The following is a 22,574-nucleotide window of genomic DNA, read 5'->3' on the forward strand; positions in this document are numbered from 1 at the left end:
TGCTGAATAACTTTTGTCAACAGGTGCTACTTCAATGATAAGTAAAGTCCTCTCTCGGCGAACAAAGATCAAACTCTACTCATTCACTCATTATTTCCCTTGGAAAATTTTAACTTGGAACGAAAAAATTTAAATTATACTACAAAACCTTAAACAATTTTCAATATCCCGAATTATAAAACAAACCCGTTTTCCTTTTGTAGAAAAGCCTGATGTAATAGAAGAAACTAGAGGACCCGCCCATGTTTTACTGTGGCTGATACATAGGTAGTACCAGTACTAATACCATCTGTATGATTTCTATTAGTTAGATTATAAAAATTATGTAAGGGATAATCGCATTTTTGGTGAAGCAACAAAAATGAATCAAAAAGCATTTCGTGCGTTAAGAAAGAATTGGTTTTTGGGGTAAAAATACTATTGAATTTGGGTTGTACATCAGTAAAATCAATCGAGTCCAATCGATTTTCAGCCTGGTGGACCGCATATTAAGAAACGGTTCTCAAGCGTGGAAAGACAAAAAATCGGCTGGCAAGGTTATGGCATCAGTCTTGCAATGCTTCGAAAAAATTTCTGTATATCTCAAATATTAATAGACCTTTTTATCAACAGTTCAGTTATTCCGCAATTTTTTTATGCCAGATCTTTTGCAATTTGCAAATTGCCTGTCAAGATACCCCCTCCAATATTTAGCAGGTATGAAAAAAAAGTTATAGCTACCCATAGATGTATTGAATCACCAAATGTATTACTTAAGAACGAACAACTGTCCACATTATGAAAACTTGTCTACAGATGTCGCCTTTTACTTTGGCATCGTTTTGTTTATTGCACGTTTACGCCAATTTAAGGTTTGAATATTGGATACTGCGATGGTAGCGCAATCTATCGGTCAAACATTCCAAAATTAGCAATTGATTACAAATGAAAAATTAATTAAAAAAACATTTTCCAGTGGACCAAATTGTGAATCTAAACCATTCTCGAATCTCCTTGAACACACACAAAATATTTCATCAAAATCGGTCCAGCCGTTTAGGAGCAGTTCAATTACAAACACATGGTCAGAAGATTTATATATACATATAAAGATATGTAAGTAGTTTTCTGTACGGTTACCAGAATTAATTATATTTTTCGCATAAATAAAAACAATCTTCCCAAGCTGTTGGGCCGGCAATGGTGTTATTCGATAATGAAAGCAACAAAGCGAATACTTAATATAATATTTGATTAACAAAGCTTGAAAGAGATATCCAATTCCTGTCTCCTTACTTCCAGAATAAATTGTCAAAGTTAGACCAATTTTGAAGGCCTAACTAAGTAAAAACACTATAACATTGTTTGTTTTAGTACTTACTTGTAACGAAATGGCAAATAGTTTCCGGTTTCTTCTTGATCATCGAGCTTCACCGATTCTTTTCTTTCTGTACTTCCACAAGAAGCTATTGGTGGACTTGTACTGTACCGGGAAAGTGATAAAATACGAGGCGTCGCTGTACAAGGAACATTTTGTACATGTGATGATTTAAAACTTTGATTCGCGTCATCATTGGACTCTCTAGTTCTGGTTGGAAAACTGTCACATCTACCTCGTCCAAGATTATAATTTGCTGAAAATATTTGAAAATTATGAACAATGCCTCATATTAATGCCTAGTGCTTTTCATGAAGTATCAATTTATTAAAATCTTCTAAAAAGTATAGAAAAACTTCTATATGGCAAATTTTTAAGAGTTACAAAAAAATATTAGATGAAAACATGGATCTTACTTTCTTAGTCTTAAAAACTTCAATTAATAATGGTGGCACGATTCCGATTATTTTGGCGGTCGGTCAGAAAACACGAACTTCGATATAAAGGGGGTATGAGCTGATAAGGGAGCTTCTACGGAGATAATATGCAAAAATAATGTTGCTAACACATATATTTTTTAAAATAATCCCGATTAAAAATTCCAAAATGTGTATCAATAACACATACTGTTTGTCATTGTTTCACTAAACTTTTTAACATTTTTCACTTTGTATTTTTAAATATACACTGTAAACATTAAAATAAGTTAACAATTCACTTTTATTTTGATATTTTTCAGCAAATTTATAAATCATGAAGAAAACGAGCGTTGCCACATATTAAAAACCAAATATGAAGGATTATTTAACGACAGCGTTTTCTTTGTTTGTATTTTCGCGTGATCCTTTTTTCTTTAGTAATTATAAAAAAATTCGTTCCAACATTTTTTCAGTTATAATTGAGTATGTAAAGTACTCCTTTCCGCGTTGGCGGCCATCGGCCGCGCTATAAAAGGTATTCCTGGTCGGGCCAATGCTCGGGGTCACTGAAGTACTGTCACGTAGTACTTCTCTCTGCGTTGGCGGCCTTCGGCCGGGCTCTAAAAAAATAACCCTAATCGAGCCAATACCCTGGGTGACTGAAGTACATTTGCGTAGTACTCGTTTAAAAAAATAGTCCTGATCGAGACAATACCCGAGATAACCTAAGTATTTTATTATGTTATTACGTAATATTATTATATAACATTATTATTATTTATTATATAATATTACGTATACTTAGTTGTTTAATAATTTAAATAAGAAAAAATCCATATGATGAAAAGAGAATTTACCCTACATATACTGATTTTAATTTGAAATATAATTTATAGACACACTTGTTTTTATTAGAAATAAGATTGCTAAATAAAAGAAAAGGAATTATAGCGAAAAGAGAAATTTCGGTGAATTGCTCATATTTGCTTATTATCATATGGCAGCGCTCCATTTCCCTATAAATTTTTGAACTTTAAAGCCGAATTATTCGTAAACTAAGCTTTTGCGGTACCTACATAAAGCACTATATATTTTTTGATCAGGAGAATTTCCAACGGTACCTTCAGATCGCGGCGCCAAAGATTTGTGCCATAATTATGTTTTTAGTAAGTGCAATTGCAAGTGTAAATATTTTGCTAAAAAAAATTGGATTGGTTTAATATCCAATTGGGTGTAGATAAATAAAAGTATAACACGGAAATAAATGCCGGCATAGAACGAACCCGAACTAAATAACAGGTATCAATATAAAAATATTGATTTAAAAAACTGTTTAAACTTTTATTTTTTAATTTCATGTTTATTTTGAATTTTTATTTGTTTGAACTATTCGTTGATCGTTGCACCGTCTAGGATCATGAGACTTACACTTCGGTGATTGACTTGCCTACAAAGTCTACCATTCGCTGTAACGAATCCATCTCCAGTTTTCAATTACACTAAGTGGTAGCTGTTTCGCAAACCAAATATGACTAGTTTGCTTATTAACTTACCCTTTAAATATGCTTAATTGTTGACAATGATGTGTGAATTGTTGGAGGATGGAGTCATGTGTAGAAGTTCACGCAAGTGAGGAAAGTTCTCTGATCGCCATTCACTTGGGAGTGGCCAGAAACGATTCTTTTACACATGGCTCAAGCAGCTCACAACTTCCGGTCTTTGACCAAGTATCCTCTGGGTAGCCTAAGAACATCCGTTCGAAGGCGAGCTAATGTGAGAAGGCGAAACATCCCATGCTTAGGGTTGTGCGCTGGGTTTGGGACCCGCCACGTAAAAAACCCCCCCAATGAAAAGAAAGCGACAGCCTCGGAAGAGAAACCCCCCTTTTGATGACGACCATGGCAAACGAAATAAGGACTACGAGATAAGGGCATGCACCTGGAATGTCCGGACCCTTAATTGGGAAGGTGCCGCTGCCCAGCTGGTTGATGTCCTCGCGAAAATAAAGGCTGACATCACCGCCGTCCAAGAAATGCGATGGACGGGACAAGGACAGAGAAGAGTAGGTCCTTGTGACATTTACTACAGTGGCCATATAAAGGAGCGCAAGTTTGGTGTTGGATTCGTGGTGGGAGAGAGACTCCGTCGCCGAGTACTATCATTCACTGCGGTGAATGAACGTCTAGCCACAATCCGCATCAAAGCGAGATTCTTCAACATATCGCTGATTTGCGCCCACGCCCCGACGGAAGAGAAGGACGATGTGACCAAAGATGCCTTCTATGAGCGCTTGGAGCGCGCTTATGAGAGCTGCCCCCGCCACGATGTCAAAATCGTGCTTGGCGACTTTAACGCCAGGGTGGGCAAAGAAGGTATATTTGGCACTACGGTCGGTAAATTCAGCCTCCACGACGAAACATCCCCAAATGGGTTGAGGCTGATCGACTTCGCCGGGGCCCGAAATATGGTTATTTGTGGTACTAGATTCCAGCACAAGAAGATACATCAAGCTACCTGGCAGTCTCCGGATCGAAAAGCCACCAACCAGATCGATCATGTTGTGATAGACGGAAGACACGTCTCCAGTGTTCTAGACGTGCGTACGCTCCGAGGTCCTAACATCGACTCGGATCACTATCTGGATGCAGCCAAGATTCACACCCGCCTCTGTGTAGCAAAGAACGCACGCCAACAAACACAAGGAAGGTTCGACGTCGAGAAGCTGCAATCACAACAGATAGGCGAACGATTTTCTACTCGATTTGCACTCCTGCTCTCTGAGAGCACTCGTCAACAACTCGGTATAAGGGAACTGTGGGACGGCATTTCAAATTCCTTACGTACAGCTGCAACCGAAACCATTGGTTTTCGGAAAGTGCAAAAGAACAGCTGGTACGACGAGGAGTGCCGTGTCGCAGCGGAGAGAAAACAGGCTGCCTACCTCGCAACGTTACGATCGACCACTACACGTGCGGGATGGGATAGATACCGAGAGTTGAAGAGGGAAGCGAGACGCGTTTGCAGACAGAAGAAGAAAGAGGCCGAAATGCGTGAGTACGAAGAGCTTGATAAGCTGGCCGACAGGGGTAATGCTCGAAAATTCTACGAAAAAATGCGGCGGCTTACAGAAGGTTTCAAGACCGGAGCATACTCTTGTAGAACCCCCAAAGGTGATCTAGTCACTGATGCCCAGAGCATACTTAAATTATGGAGGGAACACTTCTCCAGCCTGCTGAATGGCAGTGAACGCACAACACCAGGGGAAGAAGAACCCGATTCCCCAATCGATGACGATGGAGCAGACGTTCCATTACCCGACCATGAAGAAGTTCGAATAGCAATTGCCCGCCTCAAAAACAACAAAGCGGCAGGGGCCGACGGACTACCGGCCGAGCTATTCAAACACGGCGGCGAAGAACTAATAGGGTGCATGCATCAGCTTCTTTGTAAAATATGGTCGGACGAAAGCATGCCCAACGATTGGAATTTAAGTGTGCTATGCCCAATCCATAAAAAAGGAGACCCCACAATCTGCGCCAACTACCGTGGGATTAGCCTCCTGAACATCGCATATAAGGTTCTATCGAGCGTATTGTGTGAAAGATTAAAGCCCACCGTCAACAAACTGATTGGACCTTATCAGTGTGGCTTCAGACCTGGAAAATCAACAACCGACCAGATATTCACCATGCGCCAAATCTTTGAAAAGACCCGTGAAAGGAGAATCGACACACACCACCTCTTTGTCGATTTCAAAGCTGCTTTCGACAGCACGAAAAGGAGCTGCCTTTATGCCGCGATGTCTGAATTTGGTATCCCCGCAAAACTAATACGGCTGTGTAAGTTGACGCTGAGCAACACGAAAAGCTCCGTCAGGATCGGGAAGGACCTCTCCGAGCCGTTCGATACCAAACGAGGTTTCAGACAAGGCGACTCCCTATCGTGTGACTTCTTCAACCTGCTTCTGGAGAAAATAGTTCGAGCTGCAGAACTAAACAGAGAAGGTACCATCTTCTATAAGAGTGTACAGCTGCTGGCGTATGCCGACGATATTGATATCATCGGCCTCAACACCCGCGCCGTTAGTTCTGCTTTCTCCAGGCTGGACAAGGAAGCACAGAAAATGGGTCTGGCAGTGAACGAGGGCAAAACGAAATATCTCCTGTCATCAAACAAACAGTCGTCGCACTCGCGACTTGGCTCTCACGTCACTGTTGACAGTCATAACTTTGAAGTTGTAGATAATTTCGTCTACTTAGGAACCAGTATTAACACCACGAACAATGTCAGCCTGGAAATCCAACGCAGGATTGCTCTTGCCAACAGGTGCTACTTCGGACTGAGTAGGCAATTGAAAAGTAAAGTCCTCTCTCGACGAACAAAAACTAAACTCTATAAGTCCCTCATAATTCCCGTCCTGCTATATGGTGCAGAGGCTTGGGCGATGACAGCAACCGATGAGTCGACGTTACGAGTTTTCGAGAGAAAAATTCTGCGAAAGATTTATGGTCCTTTGCGCATTGGCCACGGCGAATATCGCATTCGATGGAACGATGAGCTGTACGAGATATACGACGACATTGACATAGTTCAGCGAATTAAAAGACAGCGGCTACGCTGGCTAGGCCATGTTGTCCGGATGGACAAAAACACTCCAGCTCTGAAAGTATTCGACGCAGTAACCGCCGGGGGAAGCAGAGGAAGAGGAAGACCTCCACTCCGTTGGAAGGACCAAGTAGAGAAGGACCTGGCTTCTCTTGGAATATCCAATTGGCGCCACGTAGCGAAAAGAAGAAACGACTGGCGCGCTATTGTTAACTCGGCTATAATCGCGTAAGCGGTGTCTACGCCAATAAAGAAGAAGAAGAAGATGTGAAAATCTATACCTCACTACGGAACATTTTATATATGAACGTATATAATGTATTTAAATCATATTTTTCATGTTATGCTATTAACGTTAAAAGTTAATTGAATATAATTTGATAACATACATAATTTACCTGTCTGATTCATATTACAAATTTTATTTTCCGCACGAAGGCTTCCTGTATCCATAAAACTCATCGGCTTAGATGTTTCTGTAACGGAAGATGATCTCTTTCTAATGTTATCTCCAATAACATCTATTCTCACAGACATTGCACTAAAAAGTAAATTAAATTTCAAATATTTTACCAAAATTCTACATTCTTAGTTTTAGAATAAAATGAAATATTGATTTCATAATAAATAATATAAAATAAATTTAACGAACAACAATTTTGTGAAATTTGCTTATGTAAAAGAGGCAGATAAAATATTGGATAACATTTAAAGGCCAAAGCTCACAAGGAGCCGTAACGCCAAAAGATTACAATAATTCTTCGGTCCGAAAATCACTTTATTGTTTTTCAAAATAATCTCGATTAAGATCTACGTACTTATGCATGCGTTTGAACCAATTGTCGAAGCACTTTTGCCACTCTGATTCAGGTATCACACATGCGCATCAACAGCCTCTTCAGATGTCGGAAAACATCTTGGTTTATGTCAAGAAAGTACCGGGAATTCTTCATTTTCCCCTCTTATCTCCAACTTATATGGAAGACCGGTAATTTTTTTTCATAGGTTGGTACAACTGTCCTTAATTATGATGCCTAAAATTAGCGATCTGTCAACCAGTCTGTTTACAGCAGCTGTTTATCTCAATCGACCTCAGTAGTGTTCGTCGAATTTTAAAATTTAAATCAACGTATTTTGAGTAAAATTTTTGGCCAAACACTCAACAAATATCATTGAGCAAGCACCGCATTCACCTGATATGGCTCCCTGTGACTTTTACCTTTTTCCATTCGACGCGAGAGCTGAAGGCCATCCCGGAAAGTGCCTACAAAAAATGTTTTGACGATTGAAAAAAATAAATTTGGATGATGATTGAAAAATTTTCGTTTTATTTATAAATTCCCGATACTCTCTTATGATGACTCATCAAATCAATGTTTTGAATGCTTAAAAATGCAGTTGATTCAGTTGATGTGTGAGAGGTAGCATTAACGTGGTAAAGAGTGATCCGTTTTCAACGTTTGGTTTTCCAGATTTCTTGAAAGATAGCTGACAAACTAATCAGGGGTGTTGTGGAATCTGATAGTTGTCGGAATCAGAATGGAAACCGATCAAAAAAAGCAGTAGGTGTCATGAATTCAGACATTATTGGTTTGATATTCGAAACAGAATTTGTATCGGTTTTGGGCGTCACGGAAACCAATTTTATCGGTTTTGCTGTCAGAAGCAAAGCAAGAAGATATTCGCACACAGATTTGAAATGTAAGTTTCTTAACTTCATGTGATTTTATTGTTACGAATTAATTTATCTTTATTTCTATAGGAGAAAACATACGAATAAAACACGAAATGTCTTAATTATTGAGTTTTGAAAAAAAAAAAATGCGGATATTTAAGGAGGCTTTCTTCTTCTTCTTAATTGGCGTAGACACCGCTTACGCGATTATAGTCGAGTTAACAAAAGTGCGCCAGTCGTTTCTTCTTTTCACTACGTGGCGCCAATTGGAAATTCCAAGCGAAGCCAGGTCTTTCTCCACTTGGTCCTTCCAACGGAGTGGAGGTCTTCCTATTCCTCTACTTCCCCCGGCGGGTACTGCGTCGAATACTTTCAGGGCTGGAGGAGCCTGCTTTAGAGGCTTAAGAAAACGACTTTTTTTTTGGAGGGAAAGAAATAATTGATTAAAGCGTAGTTCTAGGGTTTATAGTTATATATTTAAAGATCATATGAAAATTTTTTGGATACGAATTCTTTGATATTCTGCCTTAGGGAAGCAATTGTCCAATGCATCTCGCATGTGCATTTGTCGGACGGCGGGCAGTATGCAGGTCGCAATTTCTATCGGAAACAAAAAATTCAAAGAGATTCATATTTTTTAATAGTTTGTCTTCTAGTTAAACTAAGAAAATTTGAAAAAAGTGTGAAATTTTACAATTTTTTTTTAAATTAAAAAAGTGGTTTTTGACCAAAAAAAATTTACTTTGTGTTGTTCAAAAATATGTATGTTCAAACTTGACTTTTCTTAGTTTTTTCGTTTAAATAGAAGATAATTTTATGCCAAATATAATAAACTTTGCCCCAATTCCATACGTTTAGTTTTTCCTATCCTGTCCGCCAATTAAGAAAAATCGTAAGAATGAAAACCGAGAAATCGCGCGTCAAAGTTTTTGCTTTCTGCCCATGCGCTAATATATGTATGTATATACATATCTACCAGTGATCGGTCACTATTTCCCTTCTAGCTTCGACAATAGTTCAAATTCCCATCTATAACATTGGGGGCATATTCTTAGATAATTTTTAAAGAGATTTAAGCAAAAAAAAATCCTCCCTTAAAGAAGATTTACAAAACGTATTAAACGTAACTTAACACCCAAATACGTCTATATTCATTCGATAAATGTTGTCTCTTAAAATCTTTCTTTAATTCGGAACTCATTAAAAACTTTAATAGGATTGCTTCCAAATGTATTCAGTTGCAAGTTTTGTCACATTAGTAAATAGCTGATTCGAATATTGGTTTTGCGTATGTTCGAAAAGACGAAAATCCAATCAGATTCTGTGACACCATTGAAAATCAGAATTGGTTTGCTATTCTGACAGCTAAGCAATTCTGTCTTGGATTCCACAACACCCCTGAATGGGTGTACATATAACACTCAGAATTTACTATCTGCGCTGTTCCAGTGGTATGGTTACAACATGTCCAAGAAAACAGGCAACAATTTACTTGGAAGTGCTTCGTGCGCGAACAACTTTTGTTGGCCTCATACGCATAAATCCACTATTCGTCACCTGCAACGTTGTCATAACCATGTTCGAAGCACCGTTATGATATTTTTTTAACATTTCTCTCGACCAATCGAAACCAGCCTTTTTTTGAGCGATTAGAAAATCCAACTTGAACAAGGTTTTTACAATTAAATCTTTATGTAATATTGATTGTATGCTAGTCTCACTAATACCAATAGTTAAGGCACATGACGATCGTGCAATACCACTTTGCGTACAGCATCAAAAGTTTCCCGAACATTAACTGATTTTGGACGACCTTCCTGAAATTCGTCTTGGAGATACACGACCGCGATTCACCATACCATTGATAAAAACTGGTCCTTGATGGAGCTACATCGTCAAAAATTTTTATAAAATGAATCCACATCGAAAGTTTTAAAAAAAAAATCGCGCGAAAATTTTCGCGATTTTATTCTATTTTATGGCCGAGATTGTTTGATACATATGTTTCTATACATTATGTTGACAAGATTGTCAAGTTGTTCGTGTAACGGCAATTTTTTAATTGTTTTTTTTAGAAAGAACTATAAAAAATAAATTTTGTTTATGTTGAAAACGCCTAGAGCAAATATAAATTTATAATTCCCCAATCTATTTCATTTCCATGGTCCACGCCGCCAGATAAGCGCAGTGCCCATCACCACTGGTGGTCCACGCCGGGTAGAACGTGTTAAAGTAACTGCTAACAACACAAATAGCGCTCATATCTCAATGCTCGAAAATATTAAATAGACAATAACGCTAAAAAACAGCATCTAAACGATATACGTGGTGTGTTTAGAAAACAATTGAATTTAAAAATATTGCGGGTTTGGAGAATTCATTTATCAACTTTTTTATTGTGTTAATTTATGTTCATGCTCCTGAAGTACGATAAAATTAACAGCTAAGGTTAGTTGTCGTTTTATGAGCTAGGCGCTTTTTGTCTTTTAAAAGACCCATACAATTTCATTAGTACATAGTCTTCTTCTTCTTTATTGGCGTAGACACCGCTTACGCGATTATAGCCGAGTTAACAATAGCGCGCCAGTCGTTTCTTCTTTCCGCTACGTGGCGCCAATTGGATATTCCAAGAGAAGCCAGGTCCTTCTCTACTTGGTCCTTCCAACGGAGTGGAGGTCTTCCTCTTTCTCTGCTTCCCCCGGCGGGTACTGCGTCGAATACTTTCAGAGCCGAAGTGTTTTTGTCCATTCGGACAACATGACCTAGCCAACGTAGCCGCTGTCTTTTAATTCGCTGAACTATATCAATGTCGTCATATATCTCGTACAGCTCATCGTTCCATCGATTGCGATATTCGCCGTGGCCAACGCGCAAAGGACCATAAATCTTTCGCAGAACTTTTCTCCCGAAAACTCGCAACGTCGACTCATCAGTTGCTGTCATCGTCCAGGCCTCTGCTATATGGTGCAGGACGGGAATTATGAGTGACTTATAGAGTTTGGTTTTTGTTCGTCGAGAGAATACTTTGCTTCTCAATTGCCTACTCAGTCCGAACTAGCACCTGTTGGCAAGAGTTACCCTACGTTGGATTTCTAGGCTGACATTGTTGGTGGTGTTTACGCTGGTTCCAAGATAGACGAAATTATCTGCACCTTCAAAGTTATGACTGTCAACAGTGACGTGAGTGCATAGTCGCGAGTACGACGACTGTTTGTTTGATGACAGGAGATATTTCGTCTTGCCCTCGTTCACTGCCAGACCCATTTTCTGTGCTTCCTTGTCCAGTCTGGAGAAAGCAGAACTAACGGCTCGGGTGTTGAGGCCGATGATATCAATATCATCCTGGCGGAGCTTTTGGTGTTGCTCAACGTCAGTTTACACAGCCGTATTAGTTTTGCGACCTTCTATATAATATAAAATCCTTCTAAACTGAAAAATAAACACAGCCGTGCGGGTGACAATTGCAATAAACAATACTATGGTCAGTTTGTGTTCTTCTTAATTGGCGTAGACATCGCTTACCCGATTAAAGCCGAGTTAGCAGCAGCGCAGAAAGGTCCTTCCTGATACTGACGGAGCTTTTGGTGTTGCCCAACGTCAGTTTACACAGCCGTATTAGTTTTGCGGGGATACCAAATTCAGACATCGCGGCATAAAGGCAGCTCTTTTTCGTGCTGTCGAAAGCAGCTTTGAAATCGACGAAGAGGTGGTGTGTGTCGATTCTTCTTTCACGGGTCTTTTCCAAGATTTGGCGCATGGTGAATATCAGGTCGGTTGTTGATTTCCAGGTCTAAAGCCACACAGATAAGGTCCAATGAGTTTGTTGACGGTGGGCTTTAATCTTTCACACAATACGCTCGATAGAACCTTATATGCGATGTTGAGAAGGCTAATCCTACGGTAGTTGGCGCAGATTGTGGGGTCTCCTTTTTTATGGATTGGGCATAGCACACTTAAATTGCAATCGTTGGGCATGCTTTCGTCCGACCATATTTTACAAAGAAGCTGATGCATGCTCCTTATCAGTTCTTCGCCGCCGTGTGTGAATAGATCGGCCGGCAATCCATCGGCCCCCGCCGCTTTGTTGTTCTTCAAGCGGGTAATTGCTATTCGAACTTCTTCATGGTCGGGTAATGGAACGTCAGCTCCATCGTCATCGATTGGGGAATCGGGTTCGCCTTCTCCTGGCGTTGTGCGTTCACTGCCATTCAGCAGGCTGGAGAAGTGTTCCCTCCATAATTTAAGTATGCTCTGGGCATCGGTGACTAGACCTTTGGGGGTTCTACAAGAGTATGCTCCGGTCTGAAACCTTGTGTAAGCCGCCGCATTTTTTCGTAGAATTTTCGAGCATTACCCCTGTCGGCCAGCTTATCAAGCTCTTCGTACTCACGCATTTCGGCCTCTTTCTGTTTCTCTCTGCAAATACGTCTCGCTTCCCTCTTCAACTCTCGGTATCTATCCCATCCCGCACGTGTTGTGGTCGATCGTAACGTTGCGAGGTAGGCAGCCTGTTTTCTCTCCGCTGCGACACGGCACTCCTTGTAGTACCAGCTGTTCTTTTGCACTTTCCGAAAACCAATGGTTTCGGTTGCAGCTGTACGTAAGGAGTTTTAAATAAATTAAATATACATAATTTCTTTACTCACAACAAACGACATTTTGTTAACTGGGGGCTCAACCGTTCGTAAAGCCATTTTTATCCTGCGGTAACGGATAAAATAAAATTTAAAAGCAAATTCCACGGGAAGTAGGACTTCCACACACAAGGTTCTGAAAAAGCGGACAGACGGCAGATCCTGAAACACTGGATAGCAGCAACCACAAAAAATAACATAAAAACAACGTCCTGAGAAAGCGGATCTCAAAAGTTCCTGAAAAATTGGAAGCAGCACGGACAAGTCTTAGACGAAAGATCATCAAGCTGGAATCTCATAAAAAGAGACAGAAACTTTTTAATTTGAATCGTTCTTTATTCAACGCCAATCCAAAGATGTCTGCGCAGGAAATAGCAAGCCTCAAGGCTCAAATTGCAACCTTAACTGCAACTCTAACAGAAAACCGAGAAAGGGTGGCTACCCTAGAACATGGTCTGCAATCGAATATAAGGACTATCGAACAGCTCGATGATTGCAAGCCAAATATCGCCTACGAATCGCAGATCAACCTAGATGTCTTCAAGTCGTTACCAGATTTTACGGGCAACAGAAATCAGAACATAAAAGAATATGTCGCAACCCCAACATATTACACTGCACTCTCGATACTGCATTCAAAAATTCAAGGAGAGGCAGCCGACATATTAATTAATCACAACACAAAGTTCAATTTTTACTCAATAATAAATCGACTGGACTACACTTATGCAGACCAGAGGCCTTTATACGTGTTACTGGATGAGATGAAAAAAATAATACCAGGGAAATTTACGCTGGCAGAATTTCATTGTGAAGTCAGCAAGGCATTGAATCTTGCCCTAACCAAAATCGAGATGGACAGAAGCAATCAGAACAATTATACTTGGCTTGAATAGCAAGTATACCAGCGGCACCCTCTACAGCCACAATCCAAAGGACTTAAAAGCCGCCTACGCTATCGCTTGCACTATAAGCCATGACAACGTGAATTGCCAATTTGATGCTATGCAGTACAACAACCAGAGACAGTAAAACAACCAGAGACAATACAACAACATACAGTATCAACCAAACAGAAGTTACCACAATGACCACCGAAGATACAAGCCAAACGTGCAGGTGCAATATACGCAAAGTGCACCACCGCAGCAGTGCCAACCAATGGACGTAGATTCCTCACGCCAATACAGAAGACCCACCAACTTCGACGCCGCACCTATACAAAACAACTATGACCGCCAAATGCAAGGATTATCTCCAAGCAACCCATTTCGAGGAGACCCACAGAAGAGGCACCAAAATCCTTCATCACGTAACTACGTCGCACCACAGAAGATGCAACGTGTAAACCAAACATATGAAGAAGAACTAGACTCTCTTGCCCCACAACAAAGCGACGATGATTTCAAGACAGGCCCTGTTTTTTTAGGCGAGTGAATGAATTGCCGTGTCTGCAACGCCACTGCAGGGATACAGGCAAAGAAGTAAATATTCTTATCGACACCGGAGCAACAAACAATTATATAAGCACTAAATGTAATCTTGGTGAGTCTATTCCAACTTAACCTATTAAAGTGAAAACTCTTCATGGTTTCTCAATAACAAAATCAGAAAAAAATAGTATCAGTGTTAGATAATTTGCCTACATTTTTTGAAACTCATGCATTAGAAGAATTTGATATGCTTCTAGGTGAACAGGGACTTAGAACACTAAAAGCAGAGATTAATCTTTTCGAGTACAAGCTCAGTTATAAATATAGGGCCAAGAAAGAAAGTGATACTTTGCAAAAATTAAATTCTACAGTAAACAATGAAGAATATAGATCTGAAATTGAAAATATAATGCAACAAATTGAAGGTACTAACTCAATATTACCATTTACTACTACAGTACAAGCCACAATTAGGACGAAATCTGACGATCCTATTTGGACAAAACAATATCCGTACCCTATGTCTGATAATGATTTTATTAACAAAGAAGTAAATAAACTTTTAGAAAATGAAATAATCCAACCTAGTAAAAGTCCATCCAATTAACCCATTTGGACAGTTGCTAAAAAAGGTACTGATGAAAAAGGGAAACCTAAACGCAGAATGGTTGTAGACTTTCAAAAGCTAAATGCTCAAACTATTACAGATAGATATCCCATACCTGATGTAGGCATGACATTACAGAATCTTGGTAAAACAAAACTATTTACAACTTTAGATTTAGAATCTGGATTTCATCAAATTCTTATTAAAGAATCTGACAGAGAAAAAACAGCTTTCAGCATAAATGAAGCCAAATATGAATTTCTTTGTATGCTTTTTGGACTGAAAAATTCTCCGTCAATTTTTCAAAGGTGTATAGATGACATCTTAAGACCATATATTGGAAAATTTACCTATGTCTATATAGACGACGTTTTCATTTACTCTTCTTCTCCTGAAGAGCATATCGAGCACATACGTATAATTGTAAATGCACTTCATCAAGCTAACATGAAGATTTCCAATGAGAAATCACACTTCTTTAAAGATTCCGTAGAGTATTTGGAACACATAATTAAATGTAATAAAAATACTGTTGATCCAGTAAAAATACAAACCATAAAAGATTTTCCCACGCCTACTTCACTAAAAGAACTCAGATCCTTTTTAGGTCTTGCAAGTTATTATAGAGAAATTCATAAAAAATTTTGCTGCCATTGTCAAACCACTTACTACGTTTCTCAGAGGAGGAAACGGTGGTATATCAAAGACTCAAAGCGCAAAAATTAAAATTGCATTAGATGAACCTGCAATAGCAGCATTAAGTCGAATAAAAGAAGAATTGCAAGCTCAGGTTGAACTCTTCCAACCAAATTTTAACAAACCTTTCGAATTAACCACAGACGCTAGTAATTACGCGATAGGAGCTGTATTATCGCAAAATAAAAAACCCATATCATTTATTTCACGAACACTTAGCCAAACCGAACAGAATTACTGTACAAACGAAAAAGAGTTACTCGCAATTGTGTGGGCCTTACAAAAGCTTTGAAATTACTTGTATGACATAGCAGATTTAACTATATACACCGATCATCAATCTTTAATTTTTGCCATATCGGAAAATACAAAATTAAAAAGATGGAAAAATTTCATCGAAGAATACGGCGCTAAAATCACTTACAAACCTGGTCAGCAGAACGTTGTTGCTGATGCACTTTCGCGCCAACAAATTAATAACACATCTAATTCTAATAATTCCCAACATTCAGCACAAAGCCCTCCTATAGAAAAAATTAAACGTGTAAAGCAAGCATTAAATTGCTTTAAAAATCAAATTATTATAAAACAATCAGACGCAAACCCCACCCAAGTATCATCCCAAAATATCTTTTCTAACAGTAGACATACAATTTTTTTTAACACTAAAAGATTAAAAAATGTAATCAAACCACAAGTTGTAAACGCTCTAAAAATAGATGAACAAATATTATTTTTCGTTGAAAATGATATTATCAGTGCATTTCCCTCTGTATCTATTGTTCTAACTCATAAAACGGTTGAAGACATAACCGAAATCGAAAAACAAAAACAAATCATAAATTACTCACATAGACGTGCACACAGAAATTACAAAAATAACGCACAGGAAATTTCGTTAAAATATTACTGGCCAAACGTACGAGACGCTTGTAAAAAAGAAGTACAAGACTGTGAAATCTGTCTCACAAACAAATACGAACGCCGATCAAACAAACAACCGATTGGTGCAGCACCAACACCAAACAAAGTAGGAGAATACATACACTTAGATTTATTCTATATAAGCGATAACATATACATTAGCTCAACTGACAAATATTTAAAATTTTTGCCGCTTCAGACAAATACCTTCAAGAAAAGATATATACAAGTATGTCGACGAAATACTTTCACAAATATACCCAAACGCAAAGTTTCTAATGACTGATAACGAATTATCATTTACAAGCCTATGTGCACAACAAATTTACAAAAGGTTACAAATAGCGCACACCAAAACGCCAGCGTTTCATTCTACTACAAACGGACAAGTAGAGCGTACGCACAGCACAATAATTGAACTCGCGAAAGTTTTGGCAGACCAGCACAATTCAGCACCTGAAGAACAGATATTTGAAGCCGTTCGGCAATACAATAAAACGATCCATTCGGTAACCAACGAGAAACCCGAGGACGTGTTCTTCAATCAAAAGGGGTATTCTGACATCCACGAACGTCTACAAGAAAATCAGGAACGAGTCTTACGTTATCAGAATCGTAATCGACAGCAGCTGAATTATAGACAAGGTGACGTCATATTTTTGAAGACGCACAGACGAAATAAAAACGTGAAAAAATACGCGAAACAAATTGTTAAAGAAGACAACGGAAGGACGGTAACGACAAATAGGGGACGTGTTATTCACAAAGATAACATAAGAGTACAGACATGTACCTACAGAACAATTTTTTTCCTTTATTACACTATCGCATTATGCGACAACATAATTGATTTAAAAAACAAAAAAATATGTGCTTGTTAAAACTGACCCGGTTTACATTTACCAGAATAGTTCGTTTTCATATCACATTTCAAATTTGTCCAACATCCTTGCGCCTTACGAAGAGATAATGAAATCTTCATATAATTTAGAAAACCAGCCTGAAACAAAAATATTAGTAAATAAAATTGAAACTTTAAAAAATCAACTCATTCCAAATATTTACAGGCCTAAAAGATCAATTAACTTTCTTGGTTCTGCGCTAAAATTTATAACTGGTACACCAGATCATGACGATCTTATAGAAATCAAAACGTCAATTAATATGCTAATAGAAAATAATAATAAACAAAAAAACTTTAATTCGCAGTTTGAGAGAATACTTGAAACACTCGATCCTAAAGCAATAAATGAGAATTTAATTATAGCAGAAATTTATAATGAATTGCAAACAATTACAAACACTATTAATTTTGCGAAAAATAACAATTTTTACTCTGGCACACTTAATTTAAATGAAGTGCATGAATTAATAAACCAAACAAATATCCAATACTCGAAACTAAATGTATACTATATAATGTATACCCTTTAGCACATAAGCATTGTAAAATAGTTTTAGATCCTAAGATAGAAAAATGTAATGAATTATTTCAGTAGTTTTACTTGTAAATCAGAACCCTCTGATAATTGTACTACAAAAATTTTAAACGATAAATCAGCACAATGCGAAACAATTCATGAAAATAACGCTCCAATTCAAATTTTAGAAAACGGTCACATCTTGACAGATTATGAGCATTCTTGGAATAATATGCCTATATCTGGCCCTAAATTAATTAATTTTTCAGAATCCACAAACATAGATGGTATTCCATATTACAACCATCAACAACAACTCAGAGAAATCATACACAACCAGCACAGCGAAAAACTTGAAGTACTCCGCATTCTTTCCTCGAAATCAAATTACAAGTTCAGTAATACATAGTCATAAAACCCACTCTCTCCACATCTGACTTCAGGTAGAGATCCAACTACCATCTACCCGTCTAAACAGTCACTCACACCCTAAACCATTATCTATTTGAAATAATATGGCATGTTAGTTTAGTAGCCGAACTAGTGAATAAATGGACACTTCCGGCCAGTTAATTATGAAAAATTTCGAATGAACTGCAACTCAACCACGGCAACCCAAAAAACAATATGAGTGCGCATGGCTCTAGACAGTTGACAATATTTATAAATTTTAAACATTACAAAGGTCACTTTGTAAAAAAAAATAAACTCGCGATTTTCAACTCCTCTTACTTCAATTGAAGTTGAAGCAAATTTCAGATCAACTTTGTTTGGTACTACGAACTTCAACTATTTCCAGTCGAATTTTCATTGTTGCCAACATAAAAAAAAAGAGATTACCAACCTAAAAAGGGAAAATTACCAGCCTAAAAGTGAAGATTTGACAGATAATTAAACAGGCAAAAAATTTAAGTTATTGCTCAGGAAAAGGTGAATAATGATTAAAATGGACATTAGTTTTGATTTATGTTACGATGAGAAAAATGTTGGTTTTGGGATAGGTTTTATATATTGGGAGTTTTTTTGCGTAGTGGATAAAATATTGATGACTGAAGAGGAGACAAACGTTTCAAAATGTTTGACAAATTTTTCACTTTTCCTTGTATTTTTTTCAAAATAACAGATTAAATAGTTTCAAATTATAAATAAAATATTATTTTACCTATCTTCCGTTCCTATTAATATTTTTCTTAATATTTTCTTTGAGAACACTTAAACCAAAATGCATTGGGGTTAAATCGTAATAAGAGTTGTAATTATTAAAAAAAAAATATTCTAATCAGAAGAAAAGTAAAAAAATAAATTATTTAAATATTATCGTTCCTTTAATTTGGAAAAATCAGACACAACTGTTTTGCGGTTAAGTATTGACATAAATAAATTTAGAACAATATCTATTAATTCGTTTGAACAAATATAATTTAAATCGTCCAGTAATGTAGTTTTATAATCAATTGGTATGGTGAAATTAATTGAGGCTACGACCTCCCCTCCAAAACGAATTTCGGGAAGATCGTACAAAATCAGTTGTTGTTCCGGTTGTCATGTGACCTAACGTGAGATTGAGACGACTATGGACATTAGTGAGATTAGCTAGCATATATTCAATACTGCATGAATATTTGACTAAAAAAATTGTTCACGTTGAATCCCACACAATTTGCCATTTACTCAAAAAAAAAGCTCGTATCGATTGGTCGAGAAAAATGTCAAAAAATGTCGAACCGTTGATTTACGCGTAAGCCTGAAAGTAAGCAACAGTCGATTGTATGCATGTTTCAAGATAAGCTGAATCTAATAATATACTTCCAAGCAAATAGTTACTTGTTTTTTTGGAATCGCTTCTTTCTTCACCACGACAAGGCTAGCTCTCGCGACTGAAATACCTGCATTTTTGAGCACTCCGCATAGTCCTAACTTGGCACGGAATGACCTCTTTAATTTCCTTTCGTAAAAAATTAATTTACCATACCATCGATCAACCACCGTATTCACCAGATTTGGCTCCTTATGAATTTTTTTCGTTCCATTTGATCGAAGAGATAAAACAAAATTTGGTGAAGGAACTGAAGGTCATCCTAAAAAGTGCTTATGAAAAGTGTTGCGATGACTGGAGGAAACTTTGGCATAACTATATTTTATCTGGTGGTGATTATTTTGAAGACGACAAAATAAAAACTGATGAATAATTAAATAATGGCGTTTTATTTACAATTTCCGTGTACAAAGTACATATAATATGCATATACAAATTAAACGCTTTTTCGTTCTGTGTCTGCACATTGTCTGAACCACAGAAGGAAAGACGTGTATAGTAAATTTGCACAGGCATTCCTTTAGTTTTTGTAAAATCGCGGTCGGTTTTGCAATATACATAGATACATATTTGTGTGTATATTTATAACTAAAGAACGCCTGAACCGATTTGGCTGAAAATTGGTGAGGTGGTAACTTGAAACTTTGGGACGGGCAAAGCCTTTATCGTTTTATGTTAAAAGTGAAAACAATTCATATATAAAATTATATATTTCAAAACATTTTTTTTAATTATTTTATATTTTGGTTAAATAAAGTTAAAAACAATTAAAATATGTACAGAAAAGTAGCCAAAAAAGTCACCTTAAAATTCTTGAGCCCTATGCACTTGGCTAACTTGCCTATATGGACGGGACCGCCTTGGCGTGACTTAAACCACGACGTTCAAACACGTTTTGGCTACCCAGTCCTTGTTAATTAATTAATTTTATAGCAAAGAAAAGTAAATGGTGTAGATCAGTAAATCTTTTGAATGGGCTTCGACCGTCCTGTAAGATCAGGAGCTGAGCATAACACGAAAACTATTTGGAACCATTTAAATAAGGATGGATTAAAAAATTATAATCTGTTTATCAGTTTTAGATGATGTTTATGTCTGTTATCTTCAAAATCATTCGTTGAGAAGTGATTTGCAAAGTTTACACTAGGCGAAATGAGCACCGTACGAAGCGGGCAGTGGACGCCAAAAAATATCGTTTATGCTTAGTGTAGCAATTGCATTAATGTTAAAATAATTATTTCCCCGAGTATTGAAAAATTGCATAGGGACACTTACTTTAATCATTCTTTGAGAATTTACCGCTGCTGATATTACTTTTAGTAGATTAGTCCTAAGACCAATTTGAAGAAATAAAGTAGTGTATTTTTGTTTAAAATTATTTCAAATACTTTGAAGAATTATAATTGGCGTTGTCGAGGAGTTGCTTCTCTTAAGAAAAGTGCTTGAAAGAAAAAAATGTTAAATAAATAAATGTTTCAATTGCAAAAAAAATAAAAAAAAATTAATTAACACAAAAACTATACGGATTTTAGTGGGACAATTGTAACTGAAATTGCAAGAAGTTTACCACAACACCGTTGAAAAACACTGAAACATTTTTAAACTTTTATTAAACAGTTCTAATTTGAAAACTGCAACATAAACCTATGCAACGCAAATAGAAATTTTAAGAATGTAGCAGAGAAAAAACAATCTATCAGAAACAACCATCCACCTCAGCGGATGCAATGGAGACATCAGCGTCGTCGGCAACAAATCAAGCTCCACCTGCTGCAGTTCGTAAATCCGATTACCATTGTCAGAAGCATTAAAGAAAGGGCAAGAGTTCAGGAATTCCGAGGACACGGAACAAATTACGTATTTTAATTCATTTATCAATGAAGTATACCTCTTAATATTCTGTAAAAAGTTTTGACGGAATATGAGTGAGACTCGAGTTAATGCAATGAGTTTTGTCCGACACTGTACATATTCATTACACCAAAGGTAGAAAAAATAAAGTCGCCGATTTCATGATTCGAATAAATAGTAAATCAGACAATATATTAACTATTAGAAACGTCGGAAAAAGTAATAACATTTACAATATGAACGCAAAATCAATTGAATCTCAAGAAAGTGAAAGCAATCAGAATTTTATCACTCTCAATACAGTGGTTAACATACTTGCAACACAAATTTTAAGCAACTGTAGAATTGAAATAAACATTGTAATTTTCTCTAATTATGATTTAACACTTAAAAACGCTTTATTAAATTGTGCATATTTATTTATAATAGCACTAAGTTAACTTTATCCTTAAATGAAATAGTTTTAAACGAAAAAGATAATATAAAAAGTTTTGAAGATCTGACAGCCCACAAAAATATTCATTTAACATCAATAATTGTAACTTTTATAATCATATCATTAACAGTAATTATTACAAAGATTGTTGTTGTCCATATACACAAAGAAAACTCTAAAGTTAGAATAAAAAATCGGGAGAATTTTCAAACAAGGGAGGGTGGAGTTGAGTCAACAGCAACGGCGGCAGCTCCACCTCCAGCAATATCAAAACCACAGCTCAGCTTGCTAGCTGAAAGTGTCGATGAGTGGAAATTAAATTAAAGCATAAACAATTTAAATTTATGATTGCTTATTGTTTTTATATAATTATATGCGTAGTGTAGCAACACTAATACAAAACTGTTTACACAAGGACACTTAGGCTGTTTATGTGCATAAGGGTCGGTAACTTTAATAATCCTACGAAAATTTACCATTGCTAGTTTGATTTTTTGTTTTAAATGGATTAGCCTTAAGGGATCGTCTCAGTGTGAAATTTTCGAAAAACTAATTTTTTTTTGTTGTATTATCGGATAGTATACACTATAATAAACATTCTCTCAAATTATGAAATCGAAATTCAAATTATTACGGTCGCTACAGCATTTCTTGTAGAAAGGGAACAGAGTGGGGAACATAGCGACTCCAATCGTTAAAG

General features: G+C 37.0%; 1 protein-coding gene across 8 annotated transcripts in view; it reads right to left on the reverse strand.

The window, feature by feature from the left end:
- LOC126764854 (insulin receptor substrate 1) overlaps positions 1-22,574 on the reverse strand; it is a 256,071-nt gene that overhangs the window by 113,513 nt on the left and 119,984 nt on the right. For 7 of the 8 annotated variants that reach the window (XR_007668109.1, XM_050482474.1, XM_050482469.1 and 4 more), the window contains exons 5-6: positions 6,771-6,922; positions 1,361-1,613 (exon numbers count right to left, since the gene is read on the reverse strand). Coding sequence is in view for 7 of the 8 variants with exons in the window: in XM_050482474.1 (XP_050338431.1) it covers positions 1,361-1,613; positions 6,771-6,922 (405 nt within the window). In the remaining variant the exon portion in view is untranslated. The remainder of the gene's footprint in view (positions 1-1,360; positions 1,614-6,770; positions 6,923-22,574) is intronic. The other variant, XM_050482470.1, reaches the window with a different exon arrangement.

Source organism: Bactrocera neohumeralis, unplaced genomic scaffold (assembly GCF_024586455.1).
Source record: "Bactrocera neohumeralis isolate Rockhampton unplaced genomic scaffold, APGP_CSIRO_Bneo_wtdbg2-racon-allhic-juicebox.fasta_v2 cluster10, whole genome shotgun sequence".
In the NCBI taxonomy this organism is placed as follows: domain Eukaryota; kingdom Metazoa; phylum Arthropoda; class Insecta; order Diptera; family Tephritidae; genus Bactrocera; species Bactrocera neohumeralis.